Source organism: Pelophylax lessonae, assembly GCF_965119305.1.
Source record: "Pelophylax lessonae genome assembly, chromosome: 1".
In the NCBI taxonomy this organism is placed as follows: domain Eukaryota; kingdom Metazoa; phylum Chordata; class Amphibia; order Anura; family Ranidae; genus Pelophylax; species Pelophylax lessonae.
The window spans coordinates 862,687,651-862,706,718 of record NC_138768.1 but is presented as its reverse complement, the minus strand read 5'-3'; the positions used below and the strand labels follow the sequence as shown (position 1 = coordinate 862,706,718).

The window sequence follows — 19,068 nt, the reverse complement described above, 5'->3', positions numbered from 1 at the left end:
AGGAGGGGGACCGGCGCAGGTCCACCTGTGCTGCTGTTATAGAGTACCTGATAGATGTATATTAGGAGCTGCGCCAGACATATATTAAACAATCTATCACATGGACGATCTAATGGAGTAGAACTGCAGGTAGAAAGAAAGGACCCGATCCAATCAGCCAATCACCAGTGAATAGTGAGAGAGATGAGTTACACCCTGTGCTGACACCCGTAGCCTCTTACCGGAACTTTTGACCCTCCTATCACAGAGTGGTCAAACAGGCATAAGAGCAAACAGCGCTCGGCGTAAATGATGGTTCCTAGTCACATTCCTCACATTCCTTAGCAGGGAGAGAGAACTTCACAATTCACACATGTACAATGCCTTCACAGGACCCCACAGAAGTGTCTTTCACATGCAGACTCAGAAAAAAGACAGAGGGGCAACCAATCGTGAAGTACATTGAGGCACATAAATTTATTAAAAAGTAATGCACTTACATAGTAGACATCATATAACAGCATCAATGGATAAAACCGCGGTATGTAGCGTGCTCAGCTCCGATATGTCCGCCTAGAGTACCTGAGCATGGTGCCAGATGGATGGCCCATAGGAGTAAGCTCCTATGGTGGTGAGGAGGACGAGGGACATCAGAACAGGAGGAGGATGCTGGCAATGGCTGGGGGGGTCCAGAGATGTATCTTCAACAGAATCCTGTGATGATGGTACGGTATGGTGACTCTAGGATGGATGGAAGACACTGGCCGCTGCTGGGAGATCTGGAAGTAACAGGCCCACACAGGAGGAGACAAGTCAGCACTTGACATCACCTCTTGGCTCCCGGCGTGTCTCCTCCTGTGTGGGCCAGCGTCTTCCATCCATCCTGGAGTGACCATAATTCAGTGACCTTTGTAAAAAGCTTTATTGTATATGCTAGAGTAATTGTTTCTTAGTCTCCTATTTACATTCCTATTTTCTCATTCTGTTCTGTAGGGTCCATCATGGCGGAGTCAGTAGCCATGTTAAATTTCTACCCCAGTTTCCCAGCTGGACAGGAGCAGTCCAATAGCGGCGAGTTTATTTTCCTCGTTGACCGGTCTGGCAGTATGGAGTGTTCAATGAATTCTGAGCCAAATGCCCCTCAGCGGATTCATAGTGCCAGAGTCAGTAAAATGCTCATATTGACCATCTAATGGAATTAAAAAATGTTTCAGGACCCCTGCTGTAAATACTAAACAGTTGTACATTTATGGAAAAACGGTCACTTAGCATCAGACGGGGCATGGGTTGTCCCCTATGTAAGTGTCTTTAGTGCTCACCATTAGGGATTATCGAACAATTCGGGTCGACCATCGGTTCGACCCGAACATTGACTGTTCGAAATTCGGCCGAATTCCGAACTTTTTGCGAAAAAAGTTCGGAATTCGACAACCAGAACCGACCAAAATGCAATGGGACAGGAACTGGGCTTTAAAAGCCCGTGATTGGACCAGAACCATCAGTAAAAGCCAATTGAGGGGGCAGGAGGATGCTAGGAATGTGATTGGAGTGACTAGGGGGTCCAGAGGCCAATCAGTAGTGAATACGCCCCCCAGTATATAAGATAGCCCCACCAAATCTCTAGCACTGTAATACAGGGGCTGTGGAAGAGAGTGGAAGCAGATCTGTTACTTCTGCTTCAAAAGTGTCATTTAGCAATTATTAGTGTGAGGAAAAGGATATCTAGTGTAGTTAGGGTACTATTTCCCCCTATAGTTAGATTCAATAATCTAGTTTCTGTAGGGAAAGTGTTAAGTGTCAGGGTGACCGTAGTGTAGGGTGAACTGACTCTGACTGCTATGGCAGGGTGACCAAACCCTTCCATGTCAGGGTGACCGCCATAGAAAAAAGATTGTTTGTTTGTATTAGAATTGCAGTAGAGCAGGCATAGGGCTCCGCTACTTTCACACCTGTCCGTTTTTGTTGCAGGCGTTTATTGGGCTTTTTTGAGGACATGTTTGGAGTCAGGCATGACATCAGAACTTCTGTGTAGGGGTATATATACACACATATATGTATATATACACATACACACATATAGGTGTGAAAGTAGCCGAACCCTATGCCTGCACTAATGAAATTATTTGCAGGCATGTGGCTTCCGCTCCTATCACACCTATATATATGTGTGTATGTGTATATATACATACATGTGTGTGTGTGTATATATACCCCTACAGAGAAGTTAAGATGTCATGCCTGCCTCAAAAGACGTCCACAAAAAAGCCCAATAAACGCCTGCAACAAAAACGGCCAGGTGTGAAAGTAGCGGAGACACATCCCTGCTCTACTGCAATTCTAAGACAAACAATCTTTTTTTTTTCTGGTTCTGGATATGCTACAGAGCTGAAACTTCACAGGTACACGTTTTAGACCCCCCCCAGACACTAAATCCAAAGAAATCTCTTTTTTTTTTTTTTCAATAATTTTTTCAATAATTGGCTCTCTATCAAAAACGACAATTTTTAAGAACTTTTTTTTGTGTGATTAATAGTCCCTGGGGCATGACCCAGAACCCTAGGCACTTTTTAGGGGCATTTATTGGGTTTTAGGGCTTCAAAATGGTGTTTTTTGATTACCAAAGTTCGGGTCCCATTGATTTCAATGGGGTTCTGGAATCCGGACCCGAACTTTCAGGAAGTTCGGGTGTTCTGGTCGAACCGAACTTTTCAAAAGTTCAATCATCACTATTCACCATTTCCTCTGTTGCACAGCTACATGCAGTTGTGCAATATTTAGCACCTTTGGTGCTATTCATTTTATAACTAGTGCAGGGCATCAAGCTGAATCCAGGTAGGTAGAACCTCCTTTAGGATGAACCACACTGTTGGGGCCACAAAACTAAGCACAGGCTGCACAATGCATCAGAGGATCTGAAGGCAAAAGCTGGCACTGATCAGGTGCTTATGAGGCAACACATGGTCTACAGAATGATTGATGACTTATTTTTAGTAAACATGCAGTTTTCCCTTAAATGAACTTGCTACTTTAGCTGTGAATTTTATATTTTTCTCATCCTTTAACCACTTTAAGACCGGAAGATTTTGCTGCTCAATGACCTGGACACTTTTTTCAACTTGGCACTGCGCGACTTTAACTGACAATTGCGCGGTCATGCAATGCTGTACCCAAACGAAATTTACATCCTTTCCCCCCCCCCCATAAAAAGAGCTTTCTTTTGGTGGTATTTGATCACCTCTGAGCTTTTTATTTTTTGCGATATTAATAAAAAAAGAGCGAAAATTTAGCAAAAAATTGACATTTTCTACTTTGACAGTTAAAACATATCCAATATATTAAATTTTTGACATATATTTAGGCCAACATTTGTTTTTGAAAAAAAGAGCGACAATTTTGAAAAAAAAAAAACAATATTGTTCACATTCTGATATATAACATTCCCCAAAAGAAATTTAAAAATCAACATTTTTTAACATTTTGGGCTAATTTGTTTTCTGCTACATATTTTTGGTAACAAAAACAAAATCGCAATAAGCGTATTTTGATTGGTTTGCGCAAAAGTTATTGTGTTTACTAACTATGGGAAAGATTTGGCATTTTTTTTTTTTGTTTGTTTTGTTACTAGTAATGGTGGCGATCTGCGATTTTTTGCGGGATTGTGACATTGCTGCGGACAGATCAGACCCCTGACTGACATTTTTGACACTTTTGGGGGGACCAGTGACATTACTACAGTAATCAGTGCTAGAAATATGCTCTGTTACTATAATAATGACACTGGCAGGGAAGGGGTTAACACTGTTGGTGATCAAGGGGTTAAATGTATGCCTCATGCTTACTGATGTGTGTGGGGGGAGGGGGTTCTGTGACAGAGACAGAGAGCGCAGGTTCAGCTATGCTGAATCCTGTGATCTCCTCCTGTCTGTCACAGAGAAGATCCGCCTGCTTTGTTTACACAAGCAGGCGGGTCTTCTCACACTTTCCCTGACGATCATGGAAGAGAGGTGGTGATCGCCGCCTCTCCTCCTCCGGCCTGACTCCAGCTGTTTTTTATTGGCCAGCTTGGCCAATAAAAGTATATTCAATTTAATGTATAGCTATTTATATTTTAGACTTTAAATATTTCTTTCATGTGCAGTCACCCCATTTATTGTCTTTCTTCTGCAGGAGACGCTGGTTCTTCTATTGAAGAGTTTACCTCTCGGGTGTTACTTTAATATCTATGGCTTTGGCTCCCGTTTTGAGGCTTTCTTCCCGTGAGTATGAAGGTCGGGCTGTCTGCAGTCTAAATTAAGCAGTTTTTTCCAAGGTCTTAATCTGTGATGAACCTCTTCATAGTATGGGCTCCTGCATATTGGTATTAAAACTCGTGTATGGCTGTATGAAACTTGTCGGCTCTTTGGTAATCTCTGAACTACTGCATAGACAGTTTGCTAGAGGTCTCTCATCTCCTGCTCGAGCCTCCTGTCCATGAACATGAGGAGCACTCTTAGCATAAATATATGAGCTGTGAACTGACTCTTTTGAGTTGCCCTGCCCTCATCAAGAATACCACTAGGAGCAAGAGTACCCATCTACCCCAGAAGCAAAGGCGTATCCTTTCTCAGAGGTCAAGAAGAGTTCCTTTAGTTACTCCCAGTAACCCCCAAAGTCAAGCCTAAGCCTGGTTCCCAGTCCATTTGCAAAACTGGTACATCGAAGTCCCCCAAACCCTCAGATAAATCTTCTTCAGCATGAGGGGGCACTCCCACTTTCTAAAATGTGTGTGGGGAGGAGGGGGGGGGTGGTTATTCTAAAATGTGTGTGGGGAGGGGGGGGGGCATATGTAAGCCTTTGCAGATATTTCTATAGTCAATATCGCAGATGGTTGGGAGCAGGAGGTGGTCTCCATGGGCTACAAACTAGAATTCCACTCTTAGCTCCCTCCCCAGGTACTGCCTTCCAACCTAATTGGGTCAACACGCAGATTAGCAGCCTTCCATGGAACCTGCATGGGTCTTCAGGGGAAAGGGGGTCAATGCTTTATTCCTGTAGCCGAACAGTTCCAGGGGTTCTATGCCAACCTATTTAAAGTTTCCAAACCAAAAGGACATCTACTTCATGTTGGATCTCAAGGCACTAAATGCTTTCATTCAGGTCCAAAAATTCAGTATGAAATCCACCTCTGTGCACATTAAGAATGCATACTTGCCTGTCCCCACTTTTCCACCACATTAGCAATTCCTTTGCCTTGATGTGGATCCCCAGAACTTTCACTTTGTGGCTCTGCCCTCTGGCCTATCTTCTGCACCTCGAATATTTACAATGGTGGTAGCTCCTGTGCTAGCCTTGCTTTGCTCCCAGGTGGGATATTTGGATAGTCTTCTTTTAAGAGCACAGTTGGTTAAAATTCTGACTGAGAATGTAGCTCACACATTCAGCCCAGGCTAGAGTATTCCTTCCCTGAGAGAAGGTTTAAACTATCCACTTACAGAAGTCAGACTTTTAAGTCCAGGAGTCAATCAACTCTTTGATTCTGTATGAGAGTTCCTGGGCTTATGGTATACAATTTGGGCAATTTTGGGACTTTAGATGAAACACTGGCGAGCACTGCTCAGCATCTCCATCCCTCCATCCCTGTGTATAACAAAACTGAGAGAAAAAGGGGATTATAGAAGGTGTGTGTGTGTGAGAAAACCAACCGGCCCTTAGTTTGCTATACTTACCCACCAGTCTGCTAACAAACCAAGTGTACCTGTCTAACATAATAGGTTAAAAACAGGGGTTTAGTTAACACACATTTGCAAACGCATGTTTAAGCTGCAGGCCACTCCACGGCACCCTGTGTATCCTGCAGTCCTAACACTTTCTAACACTACTCAACCTCAGTGTCTCCTGAATGTCTCCAACATGGAAGTACATGAATGCTGATGGATGGATGGGAAACAGCTGAGCATGGAGATGGCCCAATCCTCCCTCAACCTGCTCCCATCCATGACTGGTATTGAAAAACTAATGGCCATGTGATGGCCATAGGGCCATAGGGTGCAAACTAAAAATTGACCAGCTGGAAAACACACACCCCCATCCCAGTAGTAAAGGCAAATTGGGACTTTATATGAGACACCAGCCTGTAAAGCAAGTGTCTCCATCCCTGTTAACATATACAATTTGGGCAATGTTGGGACTTTAGATGGTAGCTTCTTTCAGCCAATCCCATTTTCCCAGTTCCTCTCCAGATCCCTACAATGCAACATCTTGTCATGTGGGCAGACCAATTTGTTTGGCACCAAAGATCAGGTTGTCCCTTCCTAGTGCCACTAGTATACTGCTCTAGATTTGGGGAAGTCTTTCCTTCTGGCCTTATGGAAGATCCCCATAACTGGTTCCCATTATGACTGGGAAGGAGTCCAGGGCACTTAATGTTGGGGACTAGGTCATTGCCGTAATCTCATCTCCTAACAAGCATAATGGAGTTTTGAGCTACCTCTCTGTTTGTTAGCTAGACATGCTAACTGGAGGGCTATGTGATCAGTATTCAGCTGGACAAAACAGGAGTGGCATACATCAATCATCAGAGAGGAACCAGAAGCCTTTCAGGGACAAGAAAGGTAGAAATGATCCTGTCCTGGGCAGAACTCCACATTCTAGCCCTGTCCACTGTTTACCCTCAGATCACAGAAAACTGGAAGGAAGAATACCTTAGACAGCAGCATCTGGACCCAAAAGTGTTTTTAACCAGTATCAAAGGTGGGGGAAACTGGAGATGGGCCTCCTGACCTCTAGGTTCAACAACAAATTGGATAGGCTTGTCTTCAGGTACAGGGATCCTATGGTGGAAGCAGTGGATATTCTTGTGTCTCTGTGGGATCAGTACTGCCTGATCTATTTTCCTCACTTAGTTACATAGATTATGGAGAGCCTATAAGTAGTCAGACGATGCAAGGTACCAGCTTCCAGATGATAGACTATATCTAAAATTTGACTGGATTTTTGGGTACCGGTATCTATTGATTGTAATTCGACATCACATATAAATAAAATAAAAACACAAAAACCGAAATCAATATACAATCAAAATTGACTAAGGTTCATTTAACACAATATTGAACTGTGGAGAGTGGTCGAAATATCTCCACGATTGATTCTCTACATGTTTCGCGGACTAAGCTGCTTCTTCAGGAGAAACAGTAATGAATTAAAAACGATTCTATGGAATAGAACAAAATTGAGTGAGTCACAGCATAGTTAATACAAATATTCACTTAGACATTCGAGCTATGGAGGCCCATAATGAAGTGGGGAGAATATCCAAATTACCTGCGGTCACCATAGGGCGGGGTTGGCCAATGGGGGTGGCAGGTTCACCACAGAGTCTCACCGGCGAGTATGGGAGACCTTAACATTATTGTATGAATAGATATAGAAATATAAAGGTTTATAAATTCATAAATTCAATAGTGCTCTGAGTAATATCAATGTATAGAAAAAGGAAAGAAAGGGGGGAGGAAAAAAGGGGAAGGGAAGGAGAAAGGGGAGAGGGATGGGAAAGGGAGATAAGTGTGGGGTAAAACGGGGAAGAGAAAAGAAAGGGAGACAGGGCAAAGGACAGAATATACATTGACCACTCATATTGAAATATGGTAGTAATCACCTTTCAAAGATATCACGTAGATATAACCATGCGGAGAGGGTGCGAGGACTTAATTGCCGTGAGGTATAGAGGGTAGTTTAGAGTCCAACTTAAGAATCTGGTCAGTAGAGAGACCTGAGGGGGGCCCCCTGGACAGAGTCCAAACGGGAGTGACCCCTGAAGTTAGCCTATTCTTTGTCAGCCTAAGTGGCCATATGATGTTCCATTGGTATATAGTAATATCCCAAATACTTCACAAGAAGGAAAATAATCCTGTGGAGAGACAAATAGCCCAAAAATAAGTGGGATATCCCACGGTAAAGGGATAGGGATGGCGTAGACAATGTCTGTAAGTTATATTACCTGATGGGCTGCCTCACAATCGTCCTCTCCGCATGGTGCATAAGATGCGACGCCGCCATGGTGGCCGCGTCGGCCTCTTATGTGTCTCCAAGCGACCGTGACGTCATGACGCCGCGGCGGCGGCATCTGGAGTCACGCGCCCAGTCCCTCCTAAGTGCGCATGCGCAGAGCGCAATCGAACTCCGACGGATATCCGGCGGGACCAGCGGATATCCGCTGGCAAGGGGGGACACATACCCGCCGGAGAGACCGGATCCAGCCGTAGTATCCCCAGGGCCCCACATCCGGGTGACAACAGGAGATATCAAAAACCATAAAACAAGTTTTTACAACAATACGGCCCACAGTATAACAAGATCATATGAATATGAACATATATATATGTGAATATAGCATACATTTACATTTGAATTAATCCAAATATCGGGGTATCGATATTGGACATTGTAACAATGTACATAGTTAAAAAAATGTATACAAGGACTCATTGAAAAAACAAAGCACAAGATTTGTTTAAGACATCCATCAGAGGACAATGACAAGCGAAAAGGGAGGGGGGGGGGGGAAATAGGTAACAACAATGGGAAAAATGGGGGGGGGGAGAAAAAGGGGAGAAAATAGAAAACAAGGGGAAGAAACAATTAAATGAAGAGGGAAGAAATTCAGTCTGGTCCCTAAACCAATCAGTGTTTAGAGAAAAGGCTTATATGAAACAATTTAATTCAAGCCAGGGGGGGTGGTAGCATTCAACCTTTCGATCCACTGGGTTTCACGCTGGAGCAATTTTGGTCCCAATTGCCCCCACGTGGATCCTCGGGTATGGCATCAAGAACGAAAAATTTGACCACCTCAGGGTGGTATCTGTGATATAGGCCAATGTGGCGCCCAACTGCTGTCAATTTACCCCCAGAGGAGTAATACAAGTGGTCTCCTATTCTCTGGTGTAGTTCTCATCTTGTTTTACCAACATAGTAAGAACTACACTGGCAGATCATAAGGTAAATGACACCCCTTGTCCCACATTCACTGTGGTTACGGGGTGTCCACAGTTCCCCATTAGAGAGTCGGTATGTTGAACCCTCTAGTACCCAAGGGCAGTGGGGGCAGTCCCGACAAGGGAAGGTGCCCCTAGTGCCTGAGGAGCGAGGTCTATCAGTGGTATAGTGGCTATGGACCAACTGGTCACGAAGTGAGGTAGCCCTTCTAAAGAGCAGTTCTTGGGTGTCCCTAACGTAGTTCCTTAGGATATGATGGTCAGTAAGTATGTGCCAGTGACGGGTAATCACTGAACGTAATTGTTGATGATGGGCTGAATATTTGGTAATCAGTTTGACTGTTTGAGGTGTATCAGGTTGTCTAGATGGGTACAGTAAAGACGATCTGCTCCTGGCTCGGGCCTTGTTAAAGGCCTTCCTAAGTATGGTATGGGAGTAGCCTCTTTGGAGGAGGCATTCCCGAAGAGCATTGGCTTGTGTATGAAAATCATCATCCCTCGTACAATTTCGCCTTAGGCGTAAATATTGAGCAAAAGGGATACTTTGTATTAGTGGTTGAGGATGTGCACTGGATGCATGTAACAAAGTATTACCTGCAGATGGTTTTCGGTACAAATCCGTAAAAATAGTGCCATCCTCAGATTTTAAGATGGTAAGATCCAAAAAAGTAATTTGGGAACTGTGACATGTATATGTAAAACGTAGATTCCAATCATTTCTATTGAGGTTTTACAAAAATGCGTGTAGTATCTCAATAGGGCCTGTCCAAGCCAGGAGCAGATCGTCTATATATCTGTACCAAAAGGGCACAAATAGCAAATAGTCTGCATAGTTATCATTGGCAAAAATGAACCTCTCCCAGCCCCCCAGGTAGACATTCGCATATGACGGTGCGCATGTGGTCCCCATGGCCACGCCCTGCCTTTGTAAGAACATGTCCTCCATAAATGTAAAATAATTGCGGGTAAGAATGAATCGAAGAAGGGTAAGGATGAAGGTGTTTAGCCTCCATGTTGTTCTATCCTGTTCCATCAGGAATTCGCTGATTACCTTGATGCCCCGCTCGTGTGGGATGCTGGAGTACAAAGCCTCCACATCAACCGCAACAAGTAAGGCATCTTGGGGGAGCTGGACCCCTTCTATGTGTTTGAGAAGATCAGTGGTGTCTTTAATATAAGAGGGCAGGGCGTGGACATGGGGAGCAAGATGCGAATCAACATATTTGCTGGCACTGTCCGTGAGGGACCCTATGCCAGACACGATAGGTCTACCTGGGGGGGAGGAGAGGCATTTATGTGTCTTAGGGAGTGTATAAAAAGTCGATGTTCGAGGGAATTTAGTAAATAAAAACTGGTAGGTGTCTTTTTCAATAAGACCTCTTTGCCACGCATCAAGGATAATACAATTGTATTCCTCACGGAAGCCCTGTACCTCCGTGGGGGAAATTTTTTGATACCAATCTTCATTGGTCAGAACATCTAGACACATTTATTGATACTGTATGTGGGACATAATAACAATATTGCCCCCCTTGTCGGAGGGCTTGATCACTATGTCCTGTCTTTTTGTAGTCTTTTGAGGGCTAGATTTTGCTCAGGGGTAAGATTGGAGTCGGTGTTTTCCCAGTTGGTCTTTTTAAGGTCTGCAATGGAATGATGTAGGAAAGACCAGATAGTAGGACACGTCATAAGGTCAGGCAATTGTGTTGATGGAGGTTTGAAGGCCCGTTTGGGGACAGCAGATTCCAAGGGACTGACAACCGTGGAAGAAGGGGAAGTTGAGGTGGATTCGTCAGAGTCATTACTTTCATCATAGAGCAACATAAGGTCGCATAAGGCTCTAAATTCAGCCATTGAGAAATGCTTTGTCCGTTGGGTCAGTTTGTTTTCTAGATGAAGGTTTTGTCTGTCTTTATCAAAGATAAACTTGTAAGTCAAATTTCTCGAAAATAGATATAGGTCCTTAATGGTATCCATAACGTTGATGGAATCAAAAGGGCAGAAGCCCAGGCCTAGATGAAGGACTGAGGTTTCGTCCTGGGTGAGGGGGTGATTGGTGAGATTAATAATGTTTAGACCTGTGGGTTCGTGGGGGAGGGGGTGTTTGGAGGTGGTGGGAGAAGTGCTTGGGTTTTGGGAAAGTACATGTCCAGGTTGCCCTGGACTTTCGGTGTTCGAGTAAAGCTGGGTCTAAAAAACCGTTGTCAGCTAGTGTAGGGGTACGAGATGTGCTGGCTATCGTGTTAAGTGCCTTAGGGATAGTGCTGTGTAATGTGACATTAGTCTTGGGTTGTTTGCTGGCTTTTTTGCCTTTGGAATCGTTAGGTGAAATTTCAGGATGGGACCGTTTCCTAGAGGTTCCTTGGTTGAATTGGCCAATAGGTCTGGACTGACTATGTACCGAAGAGACCGAGGAGACAGAGGAGTCAGATTCTGTATATTCGTAGGTTTGAGGAGGATTGTGGGAGCGGGGGGGACCCCTTCTTCCCACAGATCTTCCTGACCATTTATATGCATAGCCTTCGGAGAAGGCTAATTGATCTTTAATAAATTTATTTTGTTTCTTGGAAATTATGTCTTTATTTAAATTTTCAATTTTGTCTTTTATTTCTTTCTATTTGGCAGGAAAAGAAGGAAGCTCCAAAATATGTTTGTACTTTTCTTTTAGGTTCTCAATATCTTTGTCCAATACAGTCATGTCATCTGAATATTGCTTTCTTAGCACTTTCATAAGGTCTGAACTACATTGGGTAAGACATTTTTCCCACTCTTGTTTCAGGGTTGCCGTAGGTTACCTGATAGTGGGAAAGATCTGTACCCGTAGACCTATAGGACAGATTTCCTGATCAATATAATATTTAAAATATTCTAAGTGCCAGTATAGGTTCGACTTACGTTTAAGCAGGCCAAAGATTTTGTTATAGAAATGTTTGGAGTCTTCCTAAATTTTTCTACCTGTTAAACAAGAGGTATGAATACCCGTCATGAATCCTGTCCACGCTGTCCCTAAAACGTCCATGGTAGTTGACCCGGGTACAGGGTACAGACTGAAAATAAAAAGACCCAGCTTTACTCGAACACCGAAAGTCCAGGGCAACCTGGACATGTACTTTCCCAAAACCCAAGCACCTCTCCCACCACCTCCAAACACCCCCTCCCCCACGAACCCACAGGTCTAAACATTATTAATCTCACCAATCACCCCCTCACCCAGGACGAAACCTCAGTCCTTCATCTAGGCCTGGGCTTCTGCCCTTTTGATTCCATCAACGTTATGGATACCATTAAGGACCTATATCTATTTTCGAGAAATTTGACTTACAAGTTTATCTTTGATAAAGACAGACAAAACCTTCATCTAGAAAACGAACTGACCCAACGGACGAAGCATTTCTCAATGGCTGAATTTAGAGGCTAAACAGGGCGTGGCCATGGGGTCCACATGCGCACCGTCATATGCGAATCTCTACCTGGGGAGCTGGGAGAGGTTCATTTTTGCCAATGATAACTATGCAGACTATCTGCTATTTCTGCCCTTTTGGTACAGATATATAGACGATCTGCTCCTGGCTTGGACAGGCCCTATTGAGATACTGCACGCATTTTTGGAAAAGCTTAATAGAAATGATTGGAATCTACGTTTTACATATACATGTCACAGTTCCCAAATTACTTTTTTGGATCTTACCATCTTAAAATCTGAGGATGGCACTATTTTTACGGATTTGTACCGAAAACCATCTGCAGGTAATACTTTGTTACATGCATCCAGTACACATCCTCAACCACTAATACAAAGTATCCCTTTTGCTCAATATTTATGCCTAAGGCGAAATTGTACGAGGGATGATGATTTTCATACACAAGCCAATGCTCTTCGGGAACGCCTCCTCCAAAGAGGCTACTCCCATACCATACTTAGGAAGGCCTTTAACAAGGCCCGAGCCAGGAGCAGATCGTCTTTACTGTACCCATCTAGACAACCTGTTACACCTCAAACAGTCAAACTGATTACCAAATATTCAGCCCATCATCAACAATTACGTTCAGTGATTACCCGTCACTGGCACATACTTACTGACCATCATATCCTAAGGAACTACGTTAGGGACACCCCAGAACTGCTCTTTAGAAGGGCTACCTCACTTCGTGACCAGTTGGTCCATAGCCATTATACCACTGATAGACCTCGCTCCTCAGGCACTAGGGGCACCTTCCCTTGTCGGGACTGCCCCCGCTGCCCTTGGGTACTAGATGGTTCAACATACCGACTCCCTAATGGGGAACTGTGGACACCTCGTAACCACAGTGAATGTGGGACAAGGGGTGTCATTTACCTTATGATCTGCCAGTGTAGTTCTTACTATGTTGGTAAAACAAGACGAGAACTACGCCAGAGAATAGGAGACCACTTGTATTACTCCTCTGGGGGTAAATTGACAGCAGTTGGGCGCCACATTGGCCTATATCACAGATACCACCCTGAGGTGGTCAAATTTTTCGTTCTTGATGCCATACCCGAGGATCCACGTGGGGGCAATTGGGACCAAAAATTGCTCCAGCGTGAAACCCAGTGGATTGAAAGGTTGAATGCTACCACCCCCCCCCCCCCCCCTGGCTTGAATGAAATTGTTTCATATAAGCCTTTTCTCTAAACACTGATTGGTTTAGGGACCAGACTGAATTTCTTCCCTCTTCATTTAATTGTTTCTTCCCCTTGTTTTCTATTTTCTCCCCTTTTTCTTCCCCCCCCCCCATTTTTCTAATTTTTGTTACCTATTCCCCCCCCTCCCTTTTCGCTTGTCATTGTCCTCTGATGGATGTCTTAAACAAATCTTGTGCTTTGTTTTTTCAATGAGTCCTTGTATACATTTTTTTAACTATGTACATTGTTACAATGTCCAATATCGATACCCCGATATTTGGATTAATTCAAATGTAAATGTATGCTATATTCACATATATATATGTTCATATTCATATGATCTTGTTATACTGTGGGCCGTATTGTTGTAAAAACTTGTTTTATGGTCTTTGATATCTCCTGTTGTCACCCGGATGTGGGGCCCTGGGGATACTACGGCTGGATCCGGTCTCTCTGGCGGGTATGTGTCCCCCCTTGCCAGCGGATATCCGCTGGTCCCGCCGGATATCCGGCGGAGTTCGATTGCGCTCTGCGCATGCGCACTTAGGAGGGACTGGGCGCGTGACTCCAGATGCCGCCGCCGCGGCGTCATAACGTCACGGTCGCTTGGCGACACATAAGAGGCCGACGCGGCCACCATGGCGGCGTCGGCGTCTTATGCACCATGCGGAGAGGACGATTGTGAGGCAGCCCATCAGGTAATATAACTTACAGACATTGTCTACGCCATCCCTATCCCTTTACCGTGGGATATCCCACTTATTTTTGGGCTATTTGTCTCTCCACAGGATTATTTTCCTTCTTGTGAAGTATTTGGGATATTACTATATACCAATGGAACATCATATGGCCACTTGGGCTGACAAAGAATAGGCTAACTTCAGGGGTCACTCCCGTTTGGACTCTGTCCAGGGGGCCCCCCTCAGGCCTCTCTGCTGACCAGATTCTTAAGTTGGACTCTAAACTACCCTCTATACCTCACTGCAATTAAGTCCTCGCACCCTCTCCGCATGGTTATATCTACGTGATATCTTTGAAAGGTGATTACTACCATATTTCAATATGAGTGGTCAATGTATATTCTGTCCTTTGCCCTGTCTCCCTTTCTTTTCTCTTCCCCGTTTTACCCCACACTTATCTCCCTTTCCCATCCCTCTCCCCTTTCTCCTTCCCTTCCCCTTTTTTCCTCCCCCCTTTCTTTCCTTTTTCTATACATTGATATTACTCAGAGCACTATTGAATTTATGAATTTATAAACCTTTATATTTCTATATCTATTCATACAATAATGTTAAGGTCTCCCATACTCGCCGGTGAGACTCTGTGGTGATCCTGCCACCCCCATTGGCCAACCCCGCCCTATGGTGACCGCAGGTAATTTGGATATTCTCCCCATTTCATTATGGGCCTCCATAGCTCGAATGTCTAAGTGAATATTTGTATTAACTATGCTGTGACTCACTCAATTTTGTTCTATTCCATAGAATCATTTTTAATTCATTACTGTTTCTCCTGAAGAAGCGGCTTAGTCCGCGAAACATGTAGGGAATCAATCGTGGAGATATATCGACCACTCTCCACAGTTCAATATTGTGTTAAATGAACCTTAGTCAATTTTGATTGTATATTGATTTCGGTTTTTGTGTTTTTTTCACCTTGTATGTCTGTGCAATAACTTTTTTATGAAATAAAGACTAATTTTATTTATATGTGATGTCGAATTACAATCAATAAATACCGGTACCCAAAAATCCAGTCAACCATCCTCATCCCCTTCCCCTCACCCCATTGAGTACCTCTCAAATTGGGGAGTTTGAGGTCTCTCTCATCCCTTTACCCCATTTTAGATACACTTAGTTACATAGTTAGTGAGGTTGAAAAAAGACATCAGTCCATCCAGTTCAACCTATGATGTGTGTGTGTTTGCTTTTAACCGTACATTGTATACCCCTGTATGTTGTGGTCTCTAAGGTGCCCATCTAATAGTTTTTTGAAACTATCAACGCTCCCTGCTGTTACGGCTGCTTGTGGAAGAGAATTCCACATCCTTACCGCGATTACAGTGAAGAACTTCTTACGCACTTTAAGGTTAAACCGCCTTTCCTCTAGTTTTAGTGAGTGGCCACGTGTCTTATTGTATCTCCTTTCTCTGAATAGTTTGTTCCTTATGCTAGGGTCGCCAGTACAGTATTTGTACATTGATATCATATCCCCCCTCAATCGTCTCTTCTCCAGAGAGAATAAGTTCAGTGCTTGTAGTCTTTCCTCATAGCCGATGTCCTCCATTCCCCTAATTATTTTTGTTACCCTTCTCTGGACTTTCTCCAGTTCCAGCACATCCTTCCTGAGGACCGGTGCCCAGAACTGGACAGCATACTCCAGATGTGGCCGGACCAGAGTCTTGTAGAGTGGGAGAAAAATCTCTTTATTTCTGGAGTGAATCCCCTTTTTTATACATCCCAGTATTCTGTTGGCTTTGCTTGCAGCGGCTTGGCATTGCATGCCACCGCCAAGCCTGTTGTCTACCAGTACCCCCAAGTCCTTTTCCATCCTAGACTCACCCAGATGTCCCCCCCCCCCCTAGTGAGTAGCTTGCTTTCTGGTTTCTGGCCCCTAGGTGCATTACTTTACATTTTTCAACATTAAACCTCATCTGCCATGTAGTTGCCCACCCTGTTATTTTGTTCAGGTTTGTAAGGTTTCCACATCCTGCATAGAAGATATTGGCAAGCCTAGTTTAGTATCATCTGCAAATACTGAGATTGTACTCGATATCCCCTCCTCTAGATCATTTATGAATAAATTAAACAGGATTGGTCCCAGGACAGAACCCTGGGGGACCCCACTTTCCACACCCGCCCAATCCGAGTACTCCCCATTAATCATCACCCTCTGGACTCTCCCCTGGAGCCAGTTCTCTATCCAGGTACTCACCTTATGGTCCATACCTACCTTCCTTAGTTTGTACAGTAAGCGTTTGTGGGGAACAGTGTCAAAGGCCTTTGCAAAGTCCAGATACACCACATCCACAGGCTTTCCTTTATCTAGGTGGCAGCTCACTTCATCGTAGAAGGTTAATAGATTGGTTTGGCAATAACGATTTTTCATGAATCCATGCTGATTACTACTAATAATACCGTTTTCATTACTAAAGTCTTGTATGTGGTCCTTAACATCCCCTCCAAAATTTTGCAGACTACTGATGTTAGGCTGACCGGCCTATAGTTACCTGGGATACATCTCGGCCCCTTTTTAAATATTGGTACCACGTTGGCTTTTTTCCAATCAGCTGGCACCATACCCGTCTGTAAACTATCCTTAAAGATCAAGAATAATGGTCTGGCAATCACCTGGCTGAGCTCTTTAAGAACCCTCGGGTGCAAGCCATACGTTCCCAGGGATTTATTTATGTTAAGTTTCTCTAGTTTAGTTCTAAGTCTAGCTTCTGTTAGCCATGGCGGCACTTCCTGAGGTGTGTTGTTTAGTTCGGCCTTACAAGCAAGGTTCGTGTAGCCCCCCGATTCTTTTGTGAAGACTGAAGAGAAGAAATTATTTAACACTTCTGCCTTTTCTCTGTCCTCAGTGGCCATATTTCCTTTGTCATCTTTTATGGGGCCAATGTGTTCTGGCCTCACTTTCTTACTGTTTATATACTTAAAGAATTTCTTGGGGTTCTTTTTACTCTCTTTACACTCTTTGTAATGCTTAAATGCTGCCAATGACCCCTCAGTCTTGTATTTTTTGAAGGCCTTTTCTTTAGCACTAATATGCATTTTTATGTTGGAGTTTAGCCACCCAGGGTTTAGTTTTGTTCTTTTAAATTTATTTCCCTTTGGAATGCACTGGCCAATCCCCTTGTTAAGTATGCTCTTGAAGCACTCCCATTTTTCCTCCGTGTTCTTTGTTCCCAGGGTTCTATCCCATTTGATATTTTCTAGCAGCGAGCGCAGTTTAGGGAAATTGGCTCTTTTGAATTTCAGTGTCCTTATATTACCCTTGTGTTTCCTATTACTGTAATTAATAATGAAACTTATTGACCTATAGTCACTGTTTCCTAAGTTGTCCCGTATTTCTATATCCATGAGCAGGTCTGTATTGTTGGTAATCAGTAGGTCAAGTACAGCATTGTTTCTTGTCGGTGCATTCACCATCTGACCCATTAAATTGTCCTGCAAAACATTTAGGAACTGCCTAGCCTTGGCTGAGTGCGCGGTTCCTTCTGCCCAGTCTATATATGGATAATTAAAGTCCCCCATTATAATGGCATTTCCCATCCTTGCTGCCAATCCTATCTGTAACATGAGGTCCGCCTCCCCCTCCTCCCTCTGGTTGGGGGGCCTATAGCATACGCCCAATATTACCTTCCCCACCGTGCCTTCCCTTTGAAGCTCTACCCATAGGGATTCTGCCTCATCCATAGCTCCATTATTAATATCATCCCTCATATTTACCTGTATACTGTTCTTAATATACAGACATACCCCTCCCCCTTTTTTACCTTCTCTATCCCTGCGATAAAGGGAATACCCCTGAATAGTCGCCATCCAGTCATGAGAGCTATCAAACCAAGTCTCTGTTATCCCCACAAAATTGAAGTCCTCATCAAACATCAGTAGCTCCAGCTCTCCCATCTTGTTGGTCAGGCTTCTGGCATTGGTATACAAACCTCTTAATTTTGATCGGTTACATATATCCTCATTTGATGTTTTTAGGCTGCTCTCTTGAAACACTTGAAACTCCTTCCTCATCTGCTCCACAGCATTGAGATCAAGGAAATTACAGTGACCCGTATAGATCCAGACTAGCGTAGGTGGATGTGGTACTCTGAACTGATCAGACTCCTAGGCAGACACTCTTTGAGCATTGGTATTGTCTCTTCCAAAAACAGTTTATTACCCCGCTTCATGGTTTCTGGCTTTAACAGCATGGCTGTTGAAACCCAGTCTCTTTAAAATCAAAGGTATCTTTAAATCAGTGATCCTCATGAAGCTTAAAACTAGGAAGCCTACTTCCTCCAAGGTCTAACGTTCCTTCCCATCTGTTCTGAATTTGGTTCTCTCGTTACTTACAAAAATCACCCTTTGAACTAATAACGGATATTTCCCTTTCCATTCTCACTCACAAGGGTGTGTTCCTTGTTGGCATCACCCCAGTCAAGTTTCTAAGTTGGCCCTCTCCTGTAAAGAACACTTTCTGGTGCTACACAGGAAAAAGGTGATTTTGAGGCCAGGAACTTCCTTCCTGACATAGTTTTGGCTTTTCACCTCACTCAGAACCTTATGATTTTGTCCCTATTTCCAGCTCCAATTCATCAGAAAGAGATCTTCCTCCATTGTCTGGATGTAGTACTGCGCCTACCTGCCTCCCAGCCCCAGATTCCACTGCAAAAACCGACTCGCTCTTTGCCATTCCGGATAGTCCCCATAAAGGGACACCTGCTTCTAATTCCACCATTTCCCGATAGGTCAGATTTAT

General features: G+C 43.9%; 1 protein-coding gene across 1 annotated transcript in view; it reads left to right on the top strand.

Moving 5' to 3' along the window:
• Positions 1 to 19,068, top strand: part of LOC309544394 (von Willebrand factor A domain-containing protein 5A-like) — a 108,818-nt gene that overhangs the window by 18,276 nt on the left and 71,474 nt on the right. Inside the window, exons 6-7 of the mRNA XM_082243309.1 lie at positions 973 to 1,142; positions 4,147 to 4,235. Of these exons, the coding sequence (XP_082099435.1) occupies positions 973 to 1,142; positions 4,147 to 4,235 (259 nt within the window). The remainder of the gene's footprint in view (positions 1 to 972; positions 1,143 to 4,146; positions 4,236 to 19,068) is intronic.